The sequence below is a fragment of the Sceloporus undulatus genome, chromosome 1, assembly GCF_019175285.1.
Source record: "Sceloporus undulatus isolate JIND9_A2432 ecotype Alabama chromosome 1, SceUnd_v1.1, whole genome shotgun sequence".
NCBI lineage: Eukaryota > Metazoa > Chordata > Lepidosauria > Squamata > Phrynosomatidae > Sceloporus > Sceloporus undulatus.
This window is the reverse complement of record NC_056522.1, coordinates 351,633,760-351,653,499: the sequence shown is the minus strand read 5'-3', so window position 1 is coordinate 351,653,499 and position 19,740 is coordinate 351,633,760. Positions and strand designations below refer to the sequence as shown.

The window sequence follows — 19,740 nt, the reverse complement described above, 5'->3', positions numbered from 1 at the left end:
GAAGTCCAAATACACACACACATTTAAAAACAATAATGTAAGAATCTGATATTACTTTCAGTTGTCATGGATTAAGTATCTACAGTTTTCTCCTTTCTTTTTCTAGCCAGAGTTCTTACAAGAAGCCAATTTAGTTATGGCCAAATTAAACTATGTAGAAGGAGATTACAAAGAAGCTCTTAACACATATGCAAGAGTTGGTATTGATGATTTACAGCTTGTTGCTGTACCTCCTTATCGGCTGAGGATGATTGCTGAAGCATATTCTACCAAAGGTAGGATCACTTTTGTATATTTGTGATGTTTCTGACCACTATTTGAAGTTGAATCTTCCTGTTCTCTCAAAATATACTATGTTTGTTTCCAGTGATCAAGCAAGCTCTGATCCATCAACTGCTTGTATGGGTGGTATAGTGATGCAGCCATTGCTTCTCTTACATGAATTAGTACATTGTTGCTTAAGATTTTTCTGCTCACAGAAGTGGAGTAACAGTCATATATGAATTTATGGTTCTAATATTACATTGTTCATGAGAGTAGATTATTTTTCAAAGTTTTTGATTAATATGCATTTCTACATTATATACAACAATATTCACAATGATATCTCCAGTGGTAGGCAACCTGCGGCCTGCGGGCCGGATGCGGCCTAGCAAGGCCTTGGGACCGTCCCAGCCTGGTCCTGTCGCCGATTGCCGCCGGGGCCTTTGGCCTCTTGCGCGCAGGGGCAAGGGGGGCAATTGTCTATAGACGCCTCAGAAACATGCATTTATATTAACATTTTTTAAAAAATCAGCAAATTTTTTTGCATGTCCTCCCCTTTTTTAAAAAAAGTGTCCACCATTTGAAAATGTTGTCCTACATTTGTCCCGGTTTATTTAGTTATTTAATTTTTTAATTTTTTAATTATTTATTTTTTGGCTTCGGCCCCCCAGTTGTCTGAGGGACAGCAACCCGGCCCCCGGCTCAAAACGATTGCCTACCTCTGGATATCTCCGTAAAATACTGCATTATGTAGCTATTGATTGTCTGTTTGGGTCCTTTATTTATATTTTACTTAATTCCAGATATAAGCATGGTAGCATCATTTGCATCTTCATTTTGTGATTTTGAAATAAATCCCCAGATCCCCATCAAAACCACTCAAATACAGGTGACACTTAAATATTTTTCACATCTCTCTATAAAGAACGAGGACAATATTATGTAACACATTTTTGAATGGCTCTTAAAATTGCCAATGTTTCCTTTCATTTTGTTGGTGACATATCTTAGCTATTTCCTAGATTTGGTTTATATTAAGACAATGATAGATTTTATCTTTTCCACTTTTGTTTGTGAAACCACAGTGCTGGAGTAGTTTCTCTAGGTGGCAGTGTTGATTCGAGATGGGCTTTGCACTGTGCGTGCATCACACAAAGCTGGGTCAATGTTTTGAGAACACAGCAGTTTATGTTCATTGGGGTATAGAATTTTCTATGCTTGAATGCTTTTGCAAGCATTTAGAATTGCATCTTTTGTCTGGAAGAGTAAACATATGCTATCTATGAGGCTTGTTGTACTTCAGAAAAAGCAAACTCAGTGGCAGCGTTGACAAGAGATTCTAAATAATTTCTAAAATTAATCTGAGTGAGACATGAATAACCTTCCAGCAGTTGTGTGTCCTGCAGACTGCAGTTGAAATGCTGTTCATGTAGCAGTGAGATTTTGCTGTCTGGCACAACAGGAGTGGGAGGATTTTAGATAGGCTTCTTCTATTGTAGATACAGTACATGAATTTCAGTGGACATACAGACAATATCTATATATTTTTTAAGAAGTTCATGATCTGGAAGCAGATGAAATAAAAAGACTATTCCACCTGAGTAAATGGATTGTAAGAGCCAATGTGGTGTAGTGGAGTATGATTTTGGAGATCAGGGTTGGATTCCTTGCTTGGCCATGGAAACCCACTGGGTGACTTTGGGCAAGTAATACACTCTTAAGCGCCCCCCCCCCAAAGTGACATGATACTGTGTTTCCCCAAAAATAAGACACTGTGTTATGTTTATTTTTCCTTAACAAGACACACTATGGCTTATTTTCAGGGGATGTCTTTTTTTATAAAGTATGGTACAGTACAACAATCTACATTTATTCAAATATAGTTAAGTTGTCTTTTTCTGGAACATCGTCATAACTCTTCAAACCAGAATTCCATCTTGAATTTCTTGCGACTCCATTTCCTTTAGAACTGTTGGCCTCAATCTTTCCATTCCTTCCCTTCCTTCCCCCTTCTGTTCTGTGCCGGGCTAATCACTATGTCTTATTTTCGGGGTATGGCTTATATCGCGCAAATGCTTAGAAATCCTGCTACGTCTTATTTTATGGGTATCTTTTATTATCGGGTAAACAGGGTAGGTTCACCTTAGGGTCACTGTAAATCGGAAATAACTTGAAAGCATACAACAACAAATCCGGCCCAGATGATACTGCACAACAATGTGAATGGGACAGGAAGTCTGTTTTTCCTTATATGTGGAACATACCCCTTGATTCTTGTAAGTCATGAGTATTGTCCCCCCCCAAAAAAAATATTCAAATATTACAATTAGGAAATCAGTGTTGCAGATTTGTAGTATGAGAGTGTCGTTATGAAGCCAATTTGGATCAGAATTAATTCCTGGCTAAAATTTACTCTTGGAACCATTGGCCCACTGCGGTCTTCTGTCATCTTTTTAAACAAACAGGCATGTATGCTTTTACCTCACCCCAAAAAACTCTTGGTATAATCATATTAAAAATGAGATTTACAATACAGGCATAACAGATGTTATCAACCCTGTTTTGAGAAGATGTTTGGGACAGAATAGAACAAATTAGGGTATACTTTTTTGTAGATTCTTTTTCTATTCTATTCTGTTCAGCAGAGGTAAAATAGTTTACTCTGATAATAAGTCGAATGCTGTTTAAAAAAAAACACATGGAAAAACTGAGGTACAGGAAATATCCCAGAATGACTACTCCTGTAGTTGTTGGGGATTATATGGAATTTGAACTAGTTTGAGATTCATTTAGGTAAAGTCTTACAGATATGTCAAGACAGCGTTTGAAGTCCACAACAGCTTCACTAGGGTGACCTTATCCTATGGCAACACCATGAATGAGAGACCTCCAAGTCACCCTATAAACAATAGCTTTGCTTAGCTCTTGTACATTCAGGCCTGTGGCTTCCTTGATTGAGTCTGTGCATTTGTAGTGCAGTCCTCTTCTTTTCCTGCTGTCTCCTATCTTGCCAAACATCACTGTCTTTTCTAGTGAGTCAGGTCTTCTCATAATATGTCCAAAACACAACAGTTCAGTTTAGTCATATTGGCTTCTAGGGAGAGTTCAGACTTAATTTGCTCTAGGATCCACTTGTCTTTTGACTGTCCAGGGTATCTACAGAACTCTCGTCCAGCACCAAATTCCAATAGAGTTGATTTTCTTCCTATCAGCTTTCTTCACTGTCCAGCTTTCACAAGTGTACATAGAAACTGGAAATACAATGACATGGATAACTTACTTTGGCTTTGATATTGAATGATATATCTTTAAACTTCAGGATTTTGTCTGGTTTCTTCATAGCTGCTCTCCCAAATTCTAGTCTTCTTCTGATTTCTTGACTGCAGTCTCCGTTTTGATTTAATGAGTGAGCCAAGGTATAGGAAATCTTTGACTATTTCAATACCCTCATTATCTACATTAAAGTTATGTCAATCATCAGTGGTCATTATTTTTGTCCTTGCACTTTCTTCAGAAACCATTCTAGGTTTTTGCTGTTTTCTGCTAGTAGAATGGTGTTATCTGCTTATTTTAAATTGTTGATATGTCTTCCTCTAAATTTCATATCTCCTTCCTCAGAGTGTAATCCAACTTTGGATATGATAGCTTCAGCATACAAGTTAAACAAACAGCATGATAAAATGTACCCCTTGCCAATTGGAAACCGTTCTATTTCTCCATATTCTGTCTCCACAATGTCCTGAGTAAATGTTGTATGTTAGAATAATCAAATGCTGTCACACACCCATATCTTCAAGAACAATCCTTTTTTTTCTTCATAATTTACACAATTGAAAACTTTGCTCTATAGAGCGCAGGCCAAATTCCTTCTGAAAATTTTGGTGTACTCTATTATCCAACATATATTTGCAGTATGATCTCTTGTGCCTATTTCTTTTTTGAACCCAGCTTGGACATTCTACCTGTGTGGTAGAATTTTGAGCTTCACATGGCAGTGGGGTCCCCAAGCACAGTGTCACTTTGTGCACGGGGGACTGCTGTGAGGAAAGCAGCCACAAGGGTATGCTCACCCTTCTTTGCCATACTGGTGGCTCCTTTTTTAGGAGAAGACTGCTACCATGGCAAAACCTGGATGAGCATGCTCACCTTTCTCCTATGTCTTGGTGGCAGTCTCCTCTTAAGGAGGGAGCCGTCTTCTCACCTCACAGGGGGAGGAGGGTCTGACCAGGTATCACCCATCTTCTGAGATGTCACCAAGTGTGGGCCACACACCCAGCATTCCCTAGTGATGCCACTGTCACTTGGCTTGCATGGGAGTTTAATACATTGTCATCTGTTTAATGCAATCTCTGGTATCTCCTTTCTTGGGAACTGGAATGTATATTGAGTGTTTCCAGTCTGTGAATGATTCTTTTGTTTTCCATATTTGTTGACAGATTTTGGTTAGAATTTGTGTGGATTCTGCCTTTGTTGCCTGAAAGAGCACTATTGGTATGCCATCTGTTATTGATGATTTATTCTTCCCAAGTGCTCTGAGTGCAGCTTCCACATGACTTTCTAAAATTGTGGGTTCATCTTCAAGTAGTTCTTCCTTTAATATATCTTTCATCCTTTCAGCTCTTTTATAGAGTTCTTCAGTGTATTGTTTCCACCATCTCTTTAATTTTTCTTTCTCATGCATTGTGTTCCACAGTTGGTGCTAGAACACCCCCACTTGTGCTTTAAATTTCCCTCTGATTACTTGGTTCTTGTGGAAGAGGTCTCTTGTTCTTTTTGTTGTTACCTTCTGTTTCTCTGCATTAATTGTTACAGTAATTCTCCTTTTTTTGTCTGTACATAAATAGTTGAACAGTGACCCTATTTCTGTCCCCTTGTACTTTTTCTTCTCATCTGTACTTAACTACTTTTTGCATTATTCTGTGATTTTTTACATTAATCTCTGATAATGTTTCTGCCTTTAGTCCAGAGTTCTTCTGGCTCTTGGTTAGTTAAGTTTAATATTGCAAATCTATTTTTCACATTACCTTTACATTCTACAGGGCTGTAGTTCAGGATATATTTTGGCACAGTGTTTGGTGATTCTTAGAATCATAGAATCATAGAGTTGGAAGAGACCGCATGGGCCATCCAGTCCAACCCCCTGCCATGCAGGAAATCCAAATCAAAGCATCCCCCGACAGATGGTCATTTAGCCGATGCTTAAAGACCTCCAAAGAAGGAGACTCCACTACACTCCGAGGGAGCGTGTTCCATTGTCGAACAGCCCTTACTGTCAGGAAGTTCTTCCTAATGTTGAGGTGGAATCTCTTTTCCTGCAGCTTGCATCCATTGTTCTGGGTTCTGTTCTCTGGAGCAGCAGAAAACAAGCTTGCTCCCTCCTCAATATGACATCCTTTTAAATATTTAAACAGGGCTATCATATCACCTCTTAACCTTCTCTTCTCCAGGCTAAACCTTCTCTTCATCAGCTTTATTCTAATTTTTGATATTAGTACTTCATGATCTGTGCCATAACCTGCTCTTGGTCTTGTTTTTGCAGAAAGAATGGAGCTTCCAGTTATGTCTATCTGATTTCTATATTGGAATCAGGTGATGCCAGTGTATACAGTCATCTCTTTTTTTCTTGAAGAATGTGTTTGGGATGAACAAACCATTGGCTGAGTAAAAGTCAATCTATAGAATGCACTCAAAGACATGGGCATGCCACTACATCTGATAGTCCCGATGAGGAATCTGTACCAAGGACAGGAAGCCAACATCAGAATAGAATTTAGGGAAACAGATTGGTCTCCAATAGGAAAAGGGGTCAGGCAAGACTGCATCCTGTCACCTTACTTGTATGATGCAAACATCATAAGATGCCATTAGTGCTGCTACCCAGTAGCTGAGTCTAGCTCCTCAACAAAAGCCTGTCTGACATGGAAGACTCTACCAGTAGCACAACTACCAGCAGCAGTTCCACCAGCATGGAAAGGTAGTGTGATAAGATCACAAGGCTAGGACAGTTAAAATGAAGATATGCATAAACCTGACTTTACTTTCTGTCTTGGGCTGACCACAACATACATTCCACAACACTGTATTCTACCCCTCTGGTGTAAGGACAATATACTAGTAAGCAGACATCCAAAAATGTAAAAGGAAAAAAGTCTTATGATACTTACAAATCTTTCTTTCTGAGTTCTCAACTGACATACAGTTATGTATGTGGCTCCTCTAAATAGATAGAAACATGTACCGTTAAGCTGTATTATTATTTATGCTTGGCTAAATGAGAAGAGATGGATTTAGTACCATCTATTTTCTTAAATTAAAATGTCTTTATTTTCAGGTCTTTGTCTAGAAAAATTGCCAGTTTCTTCATCAACGAGTAACCTCCGAGCAGATCGTGAACAAGATATCATTATGTGCTATGAAAAAGCTGGGGATATAGCACTTCTGTACCTTCAGGAAATAGAAAGGGTAAGCTGGGATATTTAGTGCTTGGGGAACAATTATCCTTATTTATTCAGTCACCTGATGGAGTAACAAAGTTATCCTATGCAGATCTGTTCTGAAATAGGCCTTACTCAGTTAAGTGGCAGTTGAAGCCCAGATAAGTATGCACAGAATTGCAGCACAGGGAAAGTCACTGTCTATTTCTTATAAAGATTATGGGAATAATGTTTGTGAAACATGTGGACATCTAAAATGGCATAAAATATCTAAGAGTTAATACTTTGTCCCATGTAGCACAGCATTACTCATGCTTCTCTGAGAAACCTTTTGGTAACTGAGAAAATATAAATTTGTCTCTATACACATGGATTTTTAAAATATGTATTTTATGTAACTTCTGTGGTTTGTGAGCAGAAATAAAGAGCCCTCAGGTCAAAATTTTTGCTAAGTAGACAGTTCTTCACACATACAGACAATATGGCCACATTTCAAGCAGCATGAAATGTGCAAGACCCTTTTTGCTAAAGTCCTTATTTCTATTCTGATCTAAACTCCAAAAAGATGCTGTTGAAATGGCTGAGGTAACTCCCTTGTCCTGCTTTGATGAGTGAATTTCATTTTGTTACCTGAGGATGTGATCAATTTAATTGGATGGATGACATTATCAATATGGTCAGAGGTCCTGGGTTTGTCCCAGCTTATAAAAAAGGGGTGGCCATGCAAGTGATGGAAATGTTTTCTTGACCTGAAATGCACGGGCCAAATAAGATGGCTTCTGGTCCCTTTGGGGCATGACGTTCAAATGGCTCATACTCTCAAGGTGGCTGGAATCCAGGCTTTTCGATAGGATCAAAAAGGAGTGGTTCTTCCAAAGTAAGCAGTTGTAAGACCTTTATTGCAAATGTCATCATGCCTCCACTATTCTACTTAATTACTGAAATCTGCCTTGTTTGTGTTAAAGTCTAGTGGGCACCAGCCTTAGAACTGTAGGTTTTCCTGAGTAAAGCTGATTGTCTTTTGCAGTCTGAATTGAAGACCAATTTGGAGACAGAAACAACACTGGCCACCTTGTTAGATGACCTTCACTAGATTCTGTCATGCCTGATAACCCTTCAGCAGCATTCAGCACCAACAGCTATTCTATTTTCTTATGACATTTGTGTGATACAAGGCTGGGATGAACTATTCTAGTTCCAGTCTTATTTGACTACTAAGCCATTCTGTTCTGTTTAAAACTTTGGGTGATTCTCTCCAGCTGATCTCTTAGTGGGTTTTTTTTTTTGCCCACTGTTATGCTCTTCTGTTATTGTTCCAATTCTCTCTGTATCACTGACACTATTGTCCTGAATTCTTAGTGTCCTCCCAGCTCTCTAGAATACTGTCTGCCTCCCTCACGTACAAGGGCCATCCAGTCCAACACTCTGCCATGCAGGAAATCTAAATCAAAGCATTCCCGACAGATGGCCATCCAGCCTCTGTTTAAAGACCTCTAAGAAAGGAGACTCCACTACACTCCAAGGGAGTTTGTTCCACTGACGAACAACCCTTACTGCCAGGAAGTTCCTCCTATTGTTGAGGTGGAATCTCTTTTCCTGTAGCTTGCATCCATTGCTCCGGGTCCTGTTCTCTGGAGCAACAGAAAACAAGCTAGCTCCCTCAATATGACATCCCTTCAAGTATATGTTGAAAGCTATATCTTGCTATTTGTTCCAACATGGATCAAAAGGAAGGCATAATGGTCAGTGGGCTTGTTAGCCTCTGCTACATCATAGATCTGATATACAGCTTACTTTCTTGAGATTCTTATCAGATCCACACACCATAGTTTTTATCACATGCATCAGGGAACCACCTACTACCACCACATGTCTCTTGCTCTTCTGGGAATTGACAGTCGCTCTTTATCCATAGAACCCTGCAACATTTCCTCATAACTTCAGAGGTGTGAGTATTTTGTCTCTATGCCTCATAATCTCCAGTTAAGGAGAGAGTTTAGGATTGTTTAAGAAAGATGCAAGCATGATTCTTGATAGTTCTGCTTCTCTGTGTCACATTCCCCCAAGTATCTCCCTCCTCTGTTTCAGAATGGCTGCTTTCCCCCAAAAAAATAAATAAATAAATGCATTCCTCTTTCCAAATATTCCTAATAAGCCCAACACTGATCCCCAAAACACAAGTTCACCTTCTTCTCTCACCTGAGAGACTGAGCTTCAAAGACTGAGGCAGCAGCTATCTATGTCTAGAAGCTGCTATCTCTACCCCCCCACCACCAAGTCAGTGAATCAGCAGAAGCCCTACCCCATTAGACCATGTGAACATGGAGAGCACATGTTCAAAAATAAACGCACACACCTACACAAGCCTCTGAACAGCAGTGCCAAACAACCAGCACTGACCTCCAAAATACGAGCTCATCTTCTTCCTCTTCTATCCTCAGAGACTGAGTTTCAAAGACTGAGGTAGCAGCTATATGGTGGTTGCTAGCTATGTCCCTGATTAATTCCAGGTGGGAATGTATATTTCCTGTGTAACTCAGCATACAGTTCACATTTTGTTAAGAAATGACTTTGGTCTTCCACCATGGACATAATATACAAACAGACTCCTTTCATTTCTTGGAACATGTGCAAATTGCCTAGTAAGATTTGCAAGGTAGAGAATGTAGTCAAGCTTATGGGGGGAAACAACCACTCCCTGTGGGTTCATACAATCCTGAACACTCCTCATCAGATTTCAGTAGCCAAGCAGCCTGATTAGTTCTTGAATTGGAGACCACCAGGGAATATCAGGGATTCCAGGAAAGGCTAGAACTCATGGAAATGATTGCTGTTTGTCCAAGTTGACAGTTTTCGGCTAGATGGACCAGTGATGTGACTCAGCATAAGACAAATTCCTATGCAGTCCTTAGTTTTCTTTACACAAGATGAGATGTGAGCTGGCAGTGTCACTATGCTAGCATTCACAGAATTTGACTGCATAGGGATAATAATATCAGCAAAATAATTTGGGACAGAGCATCTTGTAACCAGTGCAGCATTTCTTTTTTGACCCTTTCATAATCCAGAGAAGACAGGTCACTTCCAGTAAATGAACTCGCTCTTTCTCTCTGTCTCTCTTTTGCCTGAAACGGGCTCATTTTGTCTGAAACATTTAATGATGCACAATTTGCTATTTGAGAGGGCTAACCACCACCATCACCACCACCATATCTTTTAAGAGTACCACTGGGCTAGATTGGGATCTCTATAAATCTATATGCTTTCAGCACTTCACTCATCCCGTTATCTTGGCTTAGGTTTTGAATTTGAAAAGTGAGCATAATGTGTCAAATTAGACTTTACATTTAAACACAGCGCTACTGCAGAAATAGTGGCATGCACACATACATATATATTCTGCTGGCAGTATCTTATGTGTTCTGATTTCATGATCCTTTCTCTCTGCCCACTATCTGTTCCAGCCAGTAATGTCGTATGAAGCAGAACAGAGAAAATACAGAACATCTGATGTCAGCATATGATTATGTTCTTTCAGATAGTAGGGAAGGGAGAAAACTAAAGCCATATTGCCATTTTTATGACAGCCACATATTTTGTGTAGCACCTAGTTTGGCAATGAAATAGCTTCTCAGTTAGAACTAAGTGCAGCAGATGGTAAGGGATTGTGCAGATTTGTGAAGGATGGGGCTGTTAGTGGTTACTAATCAAGGTGGATATACAGTGCACCCGCATCATACGTGGATGCCTTTTATTCAACTTTCAACGTAAGCCGAAAGCCGTGCGACAAGGTTGCTATCTTGTATTATTGTCTATTGTTTTATATGTATTTTGTTATTATCCTGTGGAATATACGCCATTGGCAGGTTTAATTTTTATCGATTTTTTAATTGTATGTACAGCGCTGTGTAAATCTACAGCGCTATATAAATAAAGTTTAACAGTAATAATAATAATAATAATAATAATAATAATAATCTTGAAATCCCTGCTCCCTACTATTTAAAATTAAAAAATAATAATTTATAGCCTTTTCTCTTCTTTGGAGGCATTTAGTCAAGATTAAATAACTTGTTCTTTGACCTTTGCATGGATTATTTTAAACAGACGACATATTCTTAACCCAACTTGCCGGAATATGATTTCCCATTATTTCCTTGAAATGAGTAGCTCATATTGATGACTAGTTTCTTTAGAAACTCCAGTTGAAAGTAATCCAGCATTGTGTGCTGTTCAGCACTTTTTGTGCCTTGACAGTTTTACTGTCTCAAGGTTATCTTTGGCTTGCATAATGCACAAGTAAGCCTCCATAGAGGTAAAAATATTATTTCACCAAAAAAATGTATCATGAACTTGGTGGTGAATGCACTGAAGCTTTGTCTTAAGGAAAGCTGACCTTCCTTAGAAGGTTACTGGTTGTGTAATTGTAGACTAGAATACGGAACTGGGAGTTTCAAAATAGATGCAACTCTTGTATTTTCTTTATGATATTTGTATTTCATTTTCCCAAGCTGTAAAATGGGCTTCAGTTAAATTTACCTTATCTACTCCTTTCCTTTCCTTTCTTTTTTAATCCATTATTTTCTGAATTGTCTGCAACTGTTTCTGCTTGTTCAAACAATTGATACTGGGATTATTGCTATTTGTATTTGCAATAATTCAGGCTGCTTTTTGCTGAAACACCTTAAGCCAGTTTATGTATACAGTAATAAAATACAGTGATTTAAACAAAAATGATTTAAAATAAAAACGAATAAACTATGGAGCTAACAAGTAAAACCAATGCAGACAAAAGCAGTAGAATACAACATAAGACTGAAACAGATTAAAAGAATAGGTCAACAGGGTCCTCCTTATCAGTACTTTGAAATGGATGTATATGGAAGAACTTTTGTGTCTATATTTTGAAGTTTTATTTTTTTTCTCCATGATGCCTACAACTAGGCAGAGAGATTCATTGACAAAGAGAAGAGAACATACTGTATATACTGTATATATTCGTGTATAAGTCTAGAAATTTTCATCAAAAATTGCCCAACCATAACCTGAGTCGACTTATCCATGGGTCAATGCGAGTACTGTACTTTTAATGTTTATTAAAAAAAGGAACCATCCTCTGCTGAAAGGAAAGAGTATAATCTCTCTTGGAAGCACTGCTCTTGCTTTTCACAAGAGGGATGGCTCCTACTTTTAAATAAAAGTTAAGATACAGTACTTATATTGACCCGTGGATAAGTCAACTCAGGTTTTTTAAAGTCAATTTTTGACCTACATTTCTAGACTTATACATGAGTATATACAGTTGTTGTTATTAACACACAGCATCATAATAATAGTAAGGTATTTTTCTCCTGTTGTCCTGGTGAGGACAGCGAAATGAATATGAAATGCCATAATGCTAAAAAACTAAGGCCCCATACAGAGAAGCCAAAATAAAGTTGCTTTGAGTCACTTTGGAGATATGCTGTTTACATGATGCAAGGACTGGAGTATGGCTTTGCTGCAGCTTCTGGAATCTTAGAACACATGCATCATTTAAACAGCATATCTCCAAATTGACCCGAAGCAGCTTTATTTTGACCTGTCTGTAAGGGGCCAATATATATAAAAAAAAAGAATAGGTGAAAACAGATAGTATGTGTGTTTACTGAGGCAAGTAAAGTAGTGTTTGGGGAAAGACAGTGCTTGGATGAGTTTGACTTGTTTATTTGTATTGTCTCCTAGATAATAATTACCAATATGCAGAACAGAAGCCCTAAGCCAGGACCTGCAACACATGAACAAGAGCTTGGATATTTTTTAGAAACAGGACTTCAGAGAGCTCATGTCTTATACTTCAAAAATGGGTAAGACTTGGTTTAATATTGTCCTTGATGATCACTTGAAACAATTTGCAAGTCAATGAACCAGGCTGGCTTTGGGTTGTGCCTTAGCATTACAAATGATATGTATTTACTTTTATGCGCTTTTCTATTGCACATGAATTATGTGCAATAATTTATTTTATTGTACATAATACAGTGGGCCCTTGGTGTCTGCTGGAGTTTGGTTCCAAGATCTCACATGGAAACCAAAATCTTTGGATTCTTAAGTACTATTAAATACAGTGGCATAGTAAAAATGGTGACCCTTATATAACATAGCAAAATCAAAGTTTGCATTTTGGAATTTATATATTTTAAAAATATTTTCCATCCATAGATTGTTGAATCGATGGATAAAGAATCCATGGATATGGAGGGCTGACTGTAATTTGAATTGTGTGCAGTAGATTTTGCAGTGTATTGGGGTAATGTCATCTATTACAATACTTTATGAAGTTTTTCCATTTTATGTTTATATTTTAGTAATGAACAATATTTTCAAAAGGAAACAAAAGAACTGTTGATCTTAAATATTTTTTCCAAATCTCTTCAGTTACCACTTATTTTAACATTGTGCTGCAGGATAAACGTGCATGAAGACCAACAGTATGTATACGTGTATTTTCGTTTGTGACTACTTAGTAGATCCTTGTAGACTGTGCATGAGAGGTCATCTATAATTTTGTGATAACCCTATATTAAGAATAGTCTACTAAAGATAGGTGTATAAAAATTCCAAACACCACAGAAAATGAAGAAAGGAATTCAAGCCTCTGTTCATTTTTAAAGGCTTCAAAACTTGGTGCACTAGATTTAGATTAGTTTGTTACTTTCCACCCCACACACCTGTGCTCCAAAAATGTGTGGTTATGATAGCCTTTCTGTTTTAAACAAGCCTGAATAGGAGGAGTGGAATGTCATGCTGTGTTGGTAAACCAAGTTTGATTTAAATGTCATGGCTGAGAAAAAGCGCTCCAAGTTTTGAAACTTGTTTCAGTTGGGTTAGCATGTAATTGGTTTTCTAGGTTCTATTATTAGTATTTTCAGAAACTGTTTTGAATAATGCATGACCTCTGAGTCGTCCTGTAGTTTTGCTACCATTACTTAATTGGAAGAAAAATGAAACATTAAGATTTCATTTTTCGAGTATCCTAGTGATGAGATTGGGACGGGGGGCAGGAGCGAGATGTTGTGCCTGTAATGTGGCCTGAATCCAGTTGTTACTCCTAACTAGAGTGGACTCACTGAATCACTAAGAACTTAGTAAATAAACACGTGAGTTTCATTGATTCAGTGGGTCTACTCTAGTTGAGACTAACAGTTAGATTGAGCCGGGCTTTTCTCCTTTTCAGTGATAAATATTTTAAAAGAATGAGCTACAGAATGCATGCTCCTAAAATCTTGCAGTGTAGAAATAAATAGTCATATTTAAATGGGCAACAGTATGTTTAGATTTTGTGGGTTAATCACAGTTAACTCACAAAGCAGAAAGCAATCATTAATATTAAAGTTCATGGAACATATTATGGCAAGTAGACATAATTCCCATTCAGTTTATTTCTCCTTGGGTATCATGAATTAATGGCAGATGTATTTCTTGAAAAATTAAACCCATTTGTGACACAACTATATATTTTTAGTGGGAATGAAACCATTCTCAGTTTGAAATGTACATTAATATGGACCTCCTCAATCTTCCAGTATTTTTTATGGAATCAATTTCGTTTCCACATAAAACAACAAATTCAGATGTGGCTTGTTGATTTGTTAACAAAACAGGTCATTTCATGGAATGAATTGTTAAGAATGGACAGAATATTCAGTTACAGTACTTACTTTCTGGCTGAAAAATTGGGTTTTTGCATGTGTTGTAAAGCTCAGTTGGAAATTATAATAATATTGTGGTGAGAATTTTGTGCAGTTTTCACCAAGTATTTGAACATCCCATGTGTCAGGAAATAATTCTGCATAGAAATAAACATATTTTTTGCATAAGAATTGGGGGGTTTTAAAAACAAAAATAACTGTTTCCAGATAGCCACATGTGTTTTGCACAATAAAAAATCTTACACAAAGAAATCTTGTATAAAAACAGGAATCTTGTACCAAAAAAATAGGCACATAGTTTTGCTGTGAAATATTACCTTTTGGGGGTGTAATATTTTTGTTGTGCAAGATTGCAGTTGTTCGAGTGCAACAAAAGACACACGTGGCTTCTTTGAAATAGTGGGTTTTATTTTGTTTTTTGTTTTTTTGCATAAATCTCAAAATTTGGGAAGTGCAAATACTAAGCAAGAACTGCATAAAGATACTTGCTTTCTCTATAGTGGAGAAAAATAACTGGAAATTATTCCTCCTCACTTGTAAAAACAAAGTAATTGACTATTAACATCCTTAATGAAGGACCAGAGTAGATAAGCAGGAAAAAGCAGCTTGATCATGGGTTTTCTGAAAGTGGGTTGAAACTCTACTGTCTGCACCATGGGCTGTCTGCACCATGAAGTGTCAAGCTATGCTGCGCAGTTATTTTTTGTCTCTTCCCTACTATGCATGTGCACCATTGAACAAACACACCACCTGCTACCCAGTTACTCCCCTCTTCCCATCCAGATGCTATTTCCTTGAACATCCACAAGTATAACCGGCCATACAGTCGCATGTGTGATGTACTGCCCGTACAATGTATTGGTGCATCAATGTGTCCAGTATACATTGGCAAAGCAGAGTCATGGAGGTCCCCCATACATGCCCCCTTCACAGACCCCTTTCACCTCATGCTCCCCTTTGGACTGTCTGGTTTATGTACAGTGCGCCCACGTTATACGCGGCACGCTTTATGCAGTTTTCAGCATATGTTGAAAGCCTCACGGGGAGGAAGGGGCAGCGTGTCCCACAGGGACGAATGGGGCACGCATGTGCCGCTGTGCCGCCGCATGCACGAGCCCCATTAATTCAAATGGGGCTCGAGCATAGGCGGTTTTTGTTTTACACGAGGGAGTCCAGAACGGATCCCCTGTGTAAAAAAAGGGCGCACTGTAGGTTATAAATACATCCATTGCATTATTGGCAGCCTGATTTGTTTGATGTACTTTCACGTTTTTGCTTTGCCCCAGTTCCACACTGATGCCAGGCTGTTTATATGTCAGTGCGATGATGCCCACCTTGAACTGAAGTATCCCAGTTTCTTTTCGCTCTGGTTTTTAGCCTTGGAGCATGGCTTCGTTTCACTTTCCACCCGCTTTTGCCTCATGCATCATCTAAATACCCTGCCTTCAAAGAAGTTAGAAGCCAATTTATTTGGTGAGTGCGGACTACCCCGACAATAGTAGGGACAAATGTGGTAGTGCCTCCCCAAGTGACCACTGTGCCTCCCCATGTGAAATGGTCTTTCACTTTGAAAATGCCTGACACTTCCGTAACTTACAACCACAGCACAATCATAACAATCTTAATATCTCACTTTGTGAGACAGAGGAATTCTTCTGTGTGCCCTTGTTCTCTGAGCAAGGGAAAAAAAAGAACAGCCAAAGTTTTTAAACTATTAGTCAGACAGTCTTTGTACAGGAGGTGGAAATAATGAGTTACAAGTAATGTAGTTAATCTGCAATTAGTTGCTTTTAGAGTAATGTGGCCACATTTCAAAAGTATCATGATAAGAATTTGGGAAGCCATTTTATTGGTGTAATGAGTACCAGTTTCCAGTTTCTACAAGTTACTTTGAAAGGACATTTTAGAGGCCTGTTGACTGGAATTTTTCAAGTTTTATGCTACTCCCTTACCAATATTAAGGGTCTCTCTCTAAAAATGTAATGGAAAATCAAAATGCAGTACAATAGGTAATGTAACAAGTTACTTTTTCAATATCACAGTGAATAATAGCACCACGTTATTTATCAAACAATAACATGATGCAGTATATCTGGTTTCTGTATCAAATGATATTTACAGTGCAGTACAATGTGTGTTTAAAATAGAGAAGAAATACTGTATGCACTTGCTGATAAATTGGCTTAACCCATGCACTGAAATGTGACCAGGAAAATGGGACAGGAAATTTACTGCAGAAAGTCAGGAAATGCTGAGGCATGATGGAAGAGTTGGCAAAGTGAAACGTTTGCAGTTAGATAAATAGAAGAAAGATGGCAAGGTGAGGACACAGTTGCTGTGGATTGCAGATTACCTCCTCTTGCAGTGCTCAGCCATCTTATGTAGATAGTTGCTATTAGTTCATCAGTGGTGCCTAGACCTTCATGGCCAGAGGCAGGGAATGAACACTTATAATACCCTAGCCAAGCAGCACTTGGGAAGCAAAGAGGTCTGTGAGCAGCCTCTCTGAAGTCCAGAAAATCTGAAGGATCTCTTATTTAGTAGCCCAGGCAATGGGGAGCTAACATATTGATTGTGGTTGCCTGTTGATGATGATAGGATGTATTTTCTCTAATTTATTACATCAGTTGAAAAGTATGATTTGGATGAGCTGACCATCACAGTGATTTGAGTGATCACTTATTTTACTTTGTCTTCTTTTCCACTTTAAAAGTGATTTGGTTCCTTCTTCCCTACTTTTGAGTATTGTATTGTTAAAGTGTATGATTTTCAGTCATTTTTATGAAAGGGGGCAATGCACATTGGAGATGGGTATTTGCCACTGAATAGTATGCGAAAATGCCATTATTGTTTTCTGAGAAATATATGAATTTCATCAGTGGAAGGCAATTGAACATTACATGTGTGTAGAGTGATTAGTGAAAGCATGAAATGATGGGTTTTACTAGGACTGAAAGTTCTACCAGATTCCTTACAGAACTAGATTTTCCATAGTTTGTGGGGCAAAGGCATATCAGTTTCTCTCATTCAAGTACAAGTCTTAGACACATTCTTTTGCTAGTATTCTCTTGGTGCCTCCACTATGTCTGTCACTACTGCTCTTTCTGGGTGCTTATAGCAGAAGAAGAGAGAACCATGATCAGAAGATCTGCAAAAATAATCCTGTTTGTAGGAAATACTGATGTATATTTTACAGTGTTGCGTACTGAAGCAGAACAATTTAAGTTGAACCAACTGATCCAGTTAATGTGTCCCCATTAGTAACCATTTTTACTAAGGCTTTCTTTTAAACAAAAATCATAAGCTATTTTAGAGAGATGATAGAAATGTTGAAGGTCCATTATCTTGTAGATAAATTGAAATAAAAAGAAAGAACATTTTAAAGAGACATGGAAAGCCAATTAACCTTCCAAAATATTTCCCCATTTTAGAATCAAATATAATTTGTGGGCTTTTTATAAGTTAGGTGATCATGAATCCTTTCTCTCAGATGAAGGGCAAAATGATACTTAGACAGTTCTATGAAAAATAACAAGAAAAAGATTAATGTAAATATTTTTTAAAAAAAAATTATAGAAGGATTAATAAAAGAGTTGTTTATATGAAAAAACTTTTCTTGTTGCTTAGCTATCTGTCATCTTGTCTCATCTGTTCTGCTGTTTGAAAGAAGACATGACATAGTTCTGGACCTTAGCTAAATGTAGCACAAACCACATACCATTGTTTTAATTGAAACCATCTTCAATATTCTGTAAGTGGCAGAAAGTTGAATAAAGTATTTCTTCTTTAAAAGCACGGGAAAAAATCCATTTGAACTACCGCAATGTATGTTAGATGGGGTACACCTTTGACGTGTTTGGAATCTCCACTGGGTCCAAAGCCTTTTGGCCAGACTGTTGATAGGAGCTGGTTATACAAAATCCCTGGCCCAATTCAGAGTGCTTTTTATGAGTGCTTGACCTGTACAACTTGAGTGCAAGCTGTCTGAAGGAATACAGGCCTGCCCAGCTTTGAAAACTTAGGGTGGTATGTCTGGTAGGAATGCAGGAGAGCTCCTTTGCAGTGGCTGCTCCCAGGCTCAGGAACTCCTTCCTAGGGTGGTTCAGCTGGCTCCTTTACTAATAATAGTAAAGGCTTCATGATAGTATCCTCTATTGTGCTTTGATTTTTAGTTTTTGTAAACAGTTGTTTAACATTGTTCATAATTCTGTTGATAGTCCAATTATATCTTAGGTTGTATATTTTTTAGTAATATCTGTTTCCCTCTGTATGTGTTTTAATTTTTATGAGGAGCTTGAAGTCTAGTTCTGTGGAGTCAGTGGGATAAGGATGGTGATGTCATGTTTGAATGACTTTTGAATTCTTTTTAATTGCCAGTGTGCAGAGTTCATTGGTGCTGCATAAGTTATCTTTTTTCTAATAATGTGTGCTGAATTTGGGTTTGTTGCAAAGAGTTAAGCTGTGATGGTGTTCTTCCTGAAAAGATTTCCAGGCATGGTTTGTAAATCAGGAGGCAGCCTAGAGAAAGTTCTAACTTACCCACCCCACTGTAGGACTGGTGTTTTCCCTTCTTGAAATCACCTGTCATTCTGCATTACATGTTTACCACAGCAGTCTCAAATTCTAATACCTTAGAGTAATTATTAGCTGACATTTTGCAATAAGTTCAACTGATCACTAGTTTATGTGATTTTGGGTTGCATAAGCCATGGTTTGTGTACATGTTTAATATAAAGCAACTGTTAATGCTGAGGTGGGAGGTTGAAAGGGAAGATTTCACTCTAGAGGCAGGAACAGGGGCATGGATACCTGGGTCTGGGCCCCAATTTGCCATCTATGTTTTGCAGTAGAGCCAGTTTTATACTGGTATTGCCTCCTTTTCCACTTGGTTTACTTATGTGGCCTGGATATGCTATAAAAGGTAAAGGTTTTCTCTTGACCAGATTGTCTAGTCATGTGGGAGATAATTGACAGAGTCAGTGTCTTGACTTGCATCCCTGCTGGTTCTTCTTAATAATGCTATACAAATGTTATACAAAATATTATTATTAATAATAATGTTATACAAAATTCTATTTTATAAATAAATACCTTTTAATACTTTGACCATAGTTCAAAAATGTGGCTAATAAATATTTAAAATAGGTCTAAAGCAAATGTGAATATGCTTGTAAGCTGTTGCCAGGATGTTAATTGTTCCACATCATTTGAAACAGGTGTGGGATGCCTTTGTACCATAAAATGTTTTACACTTGCAGAAGCCCTAGTTTAATATAACCATTGTTAAGGGACAGTGAAAGCTCAAGTTCAGCGCATCTGGAGATTCTCCATTGCTGAGTTAGCTGGTCTTC

General features: G+C 38.0%; 1 protein-coding gene across 1 annotated transcript in view; it reads left to right on the top strand.

Moving 5' to 3' along the window:
- The window catches only part of TTC7B (tetratricopeptide repeat domain 7B), a 153,900-nt gene that overhangs the window by 24,563 nt on the left and 109,597 nt on the right, over positions 1 to 19,740 (top strand). Inside the window, 3 exon segments of the mRNA XM_042460558.1 lie at positions 107 to 275; positions 6,596 to 6,726; positions 12,423 to 12,544. Of these exon segments, the coding sequence (XP_042316492.1) occupies positions 107 to 275; positions 6,596 to 6,726; positions 12,423 to 12,544 (422 nt within the window).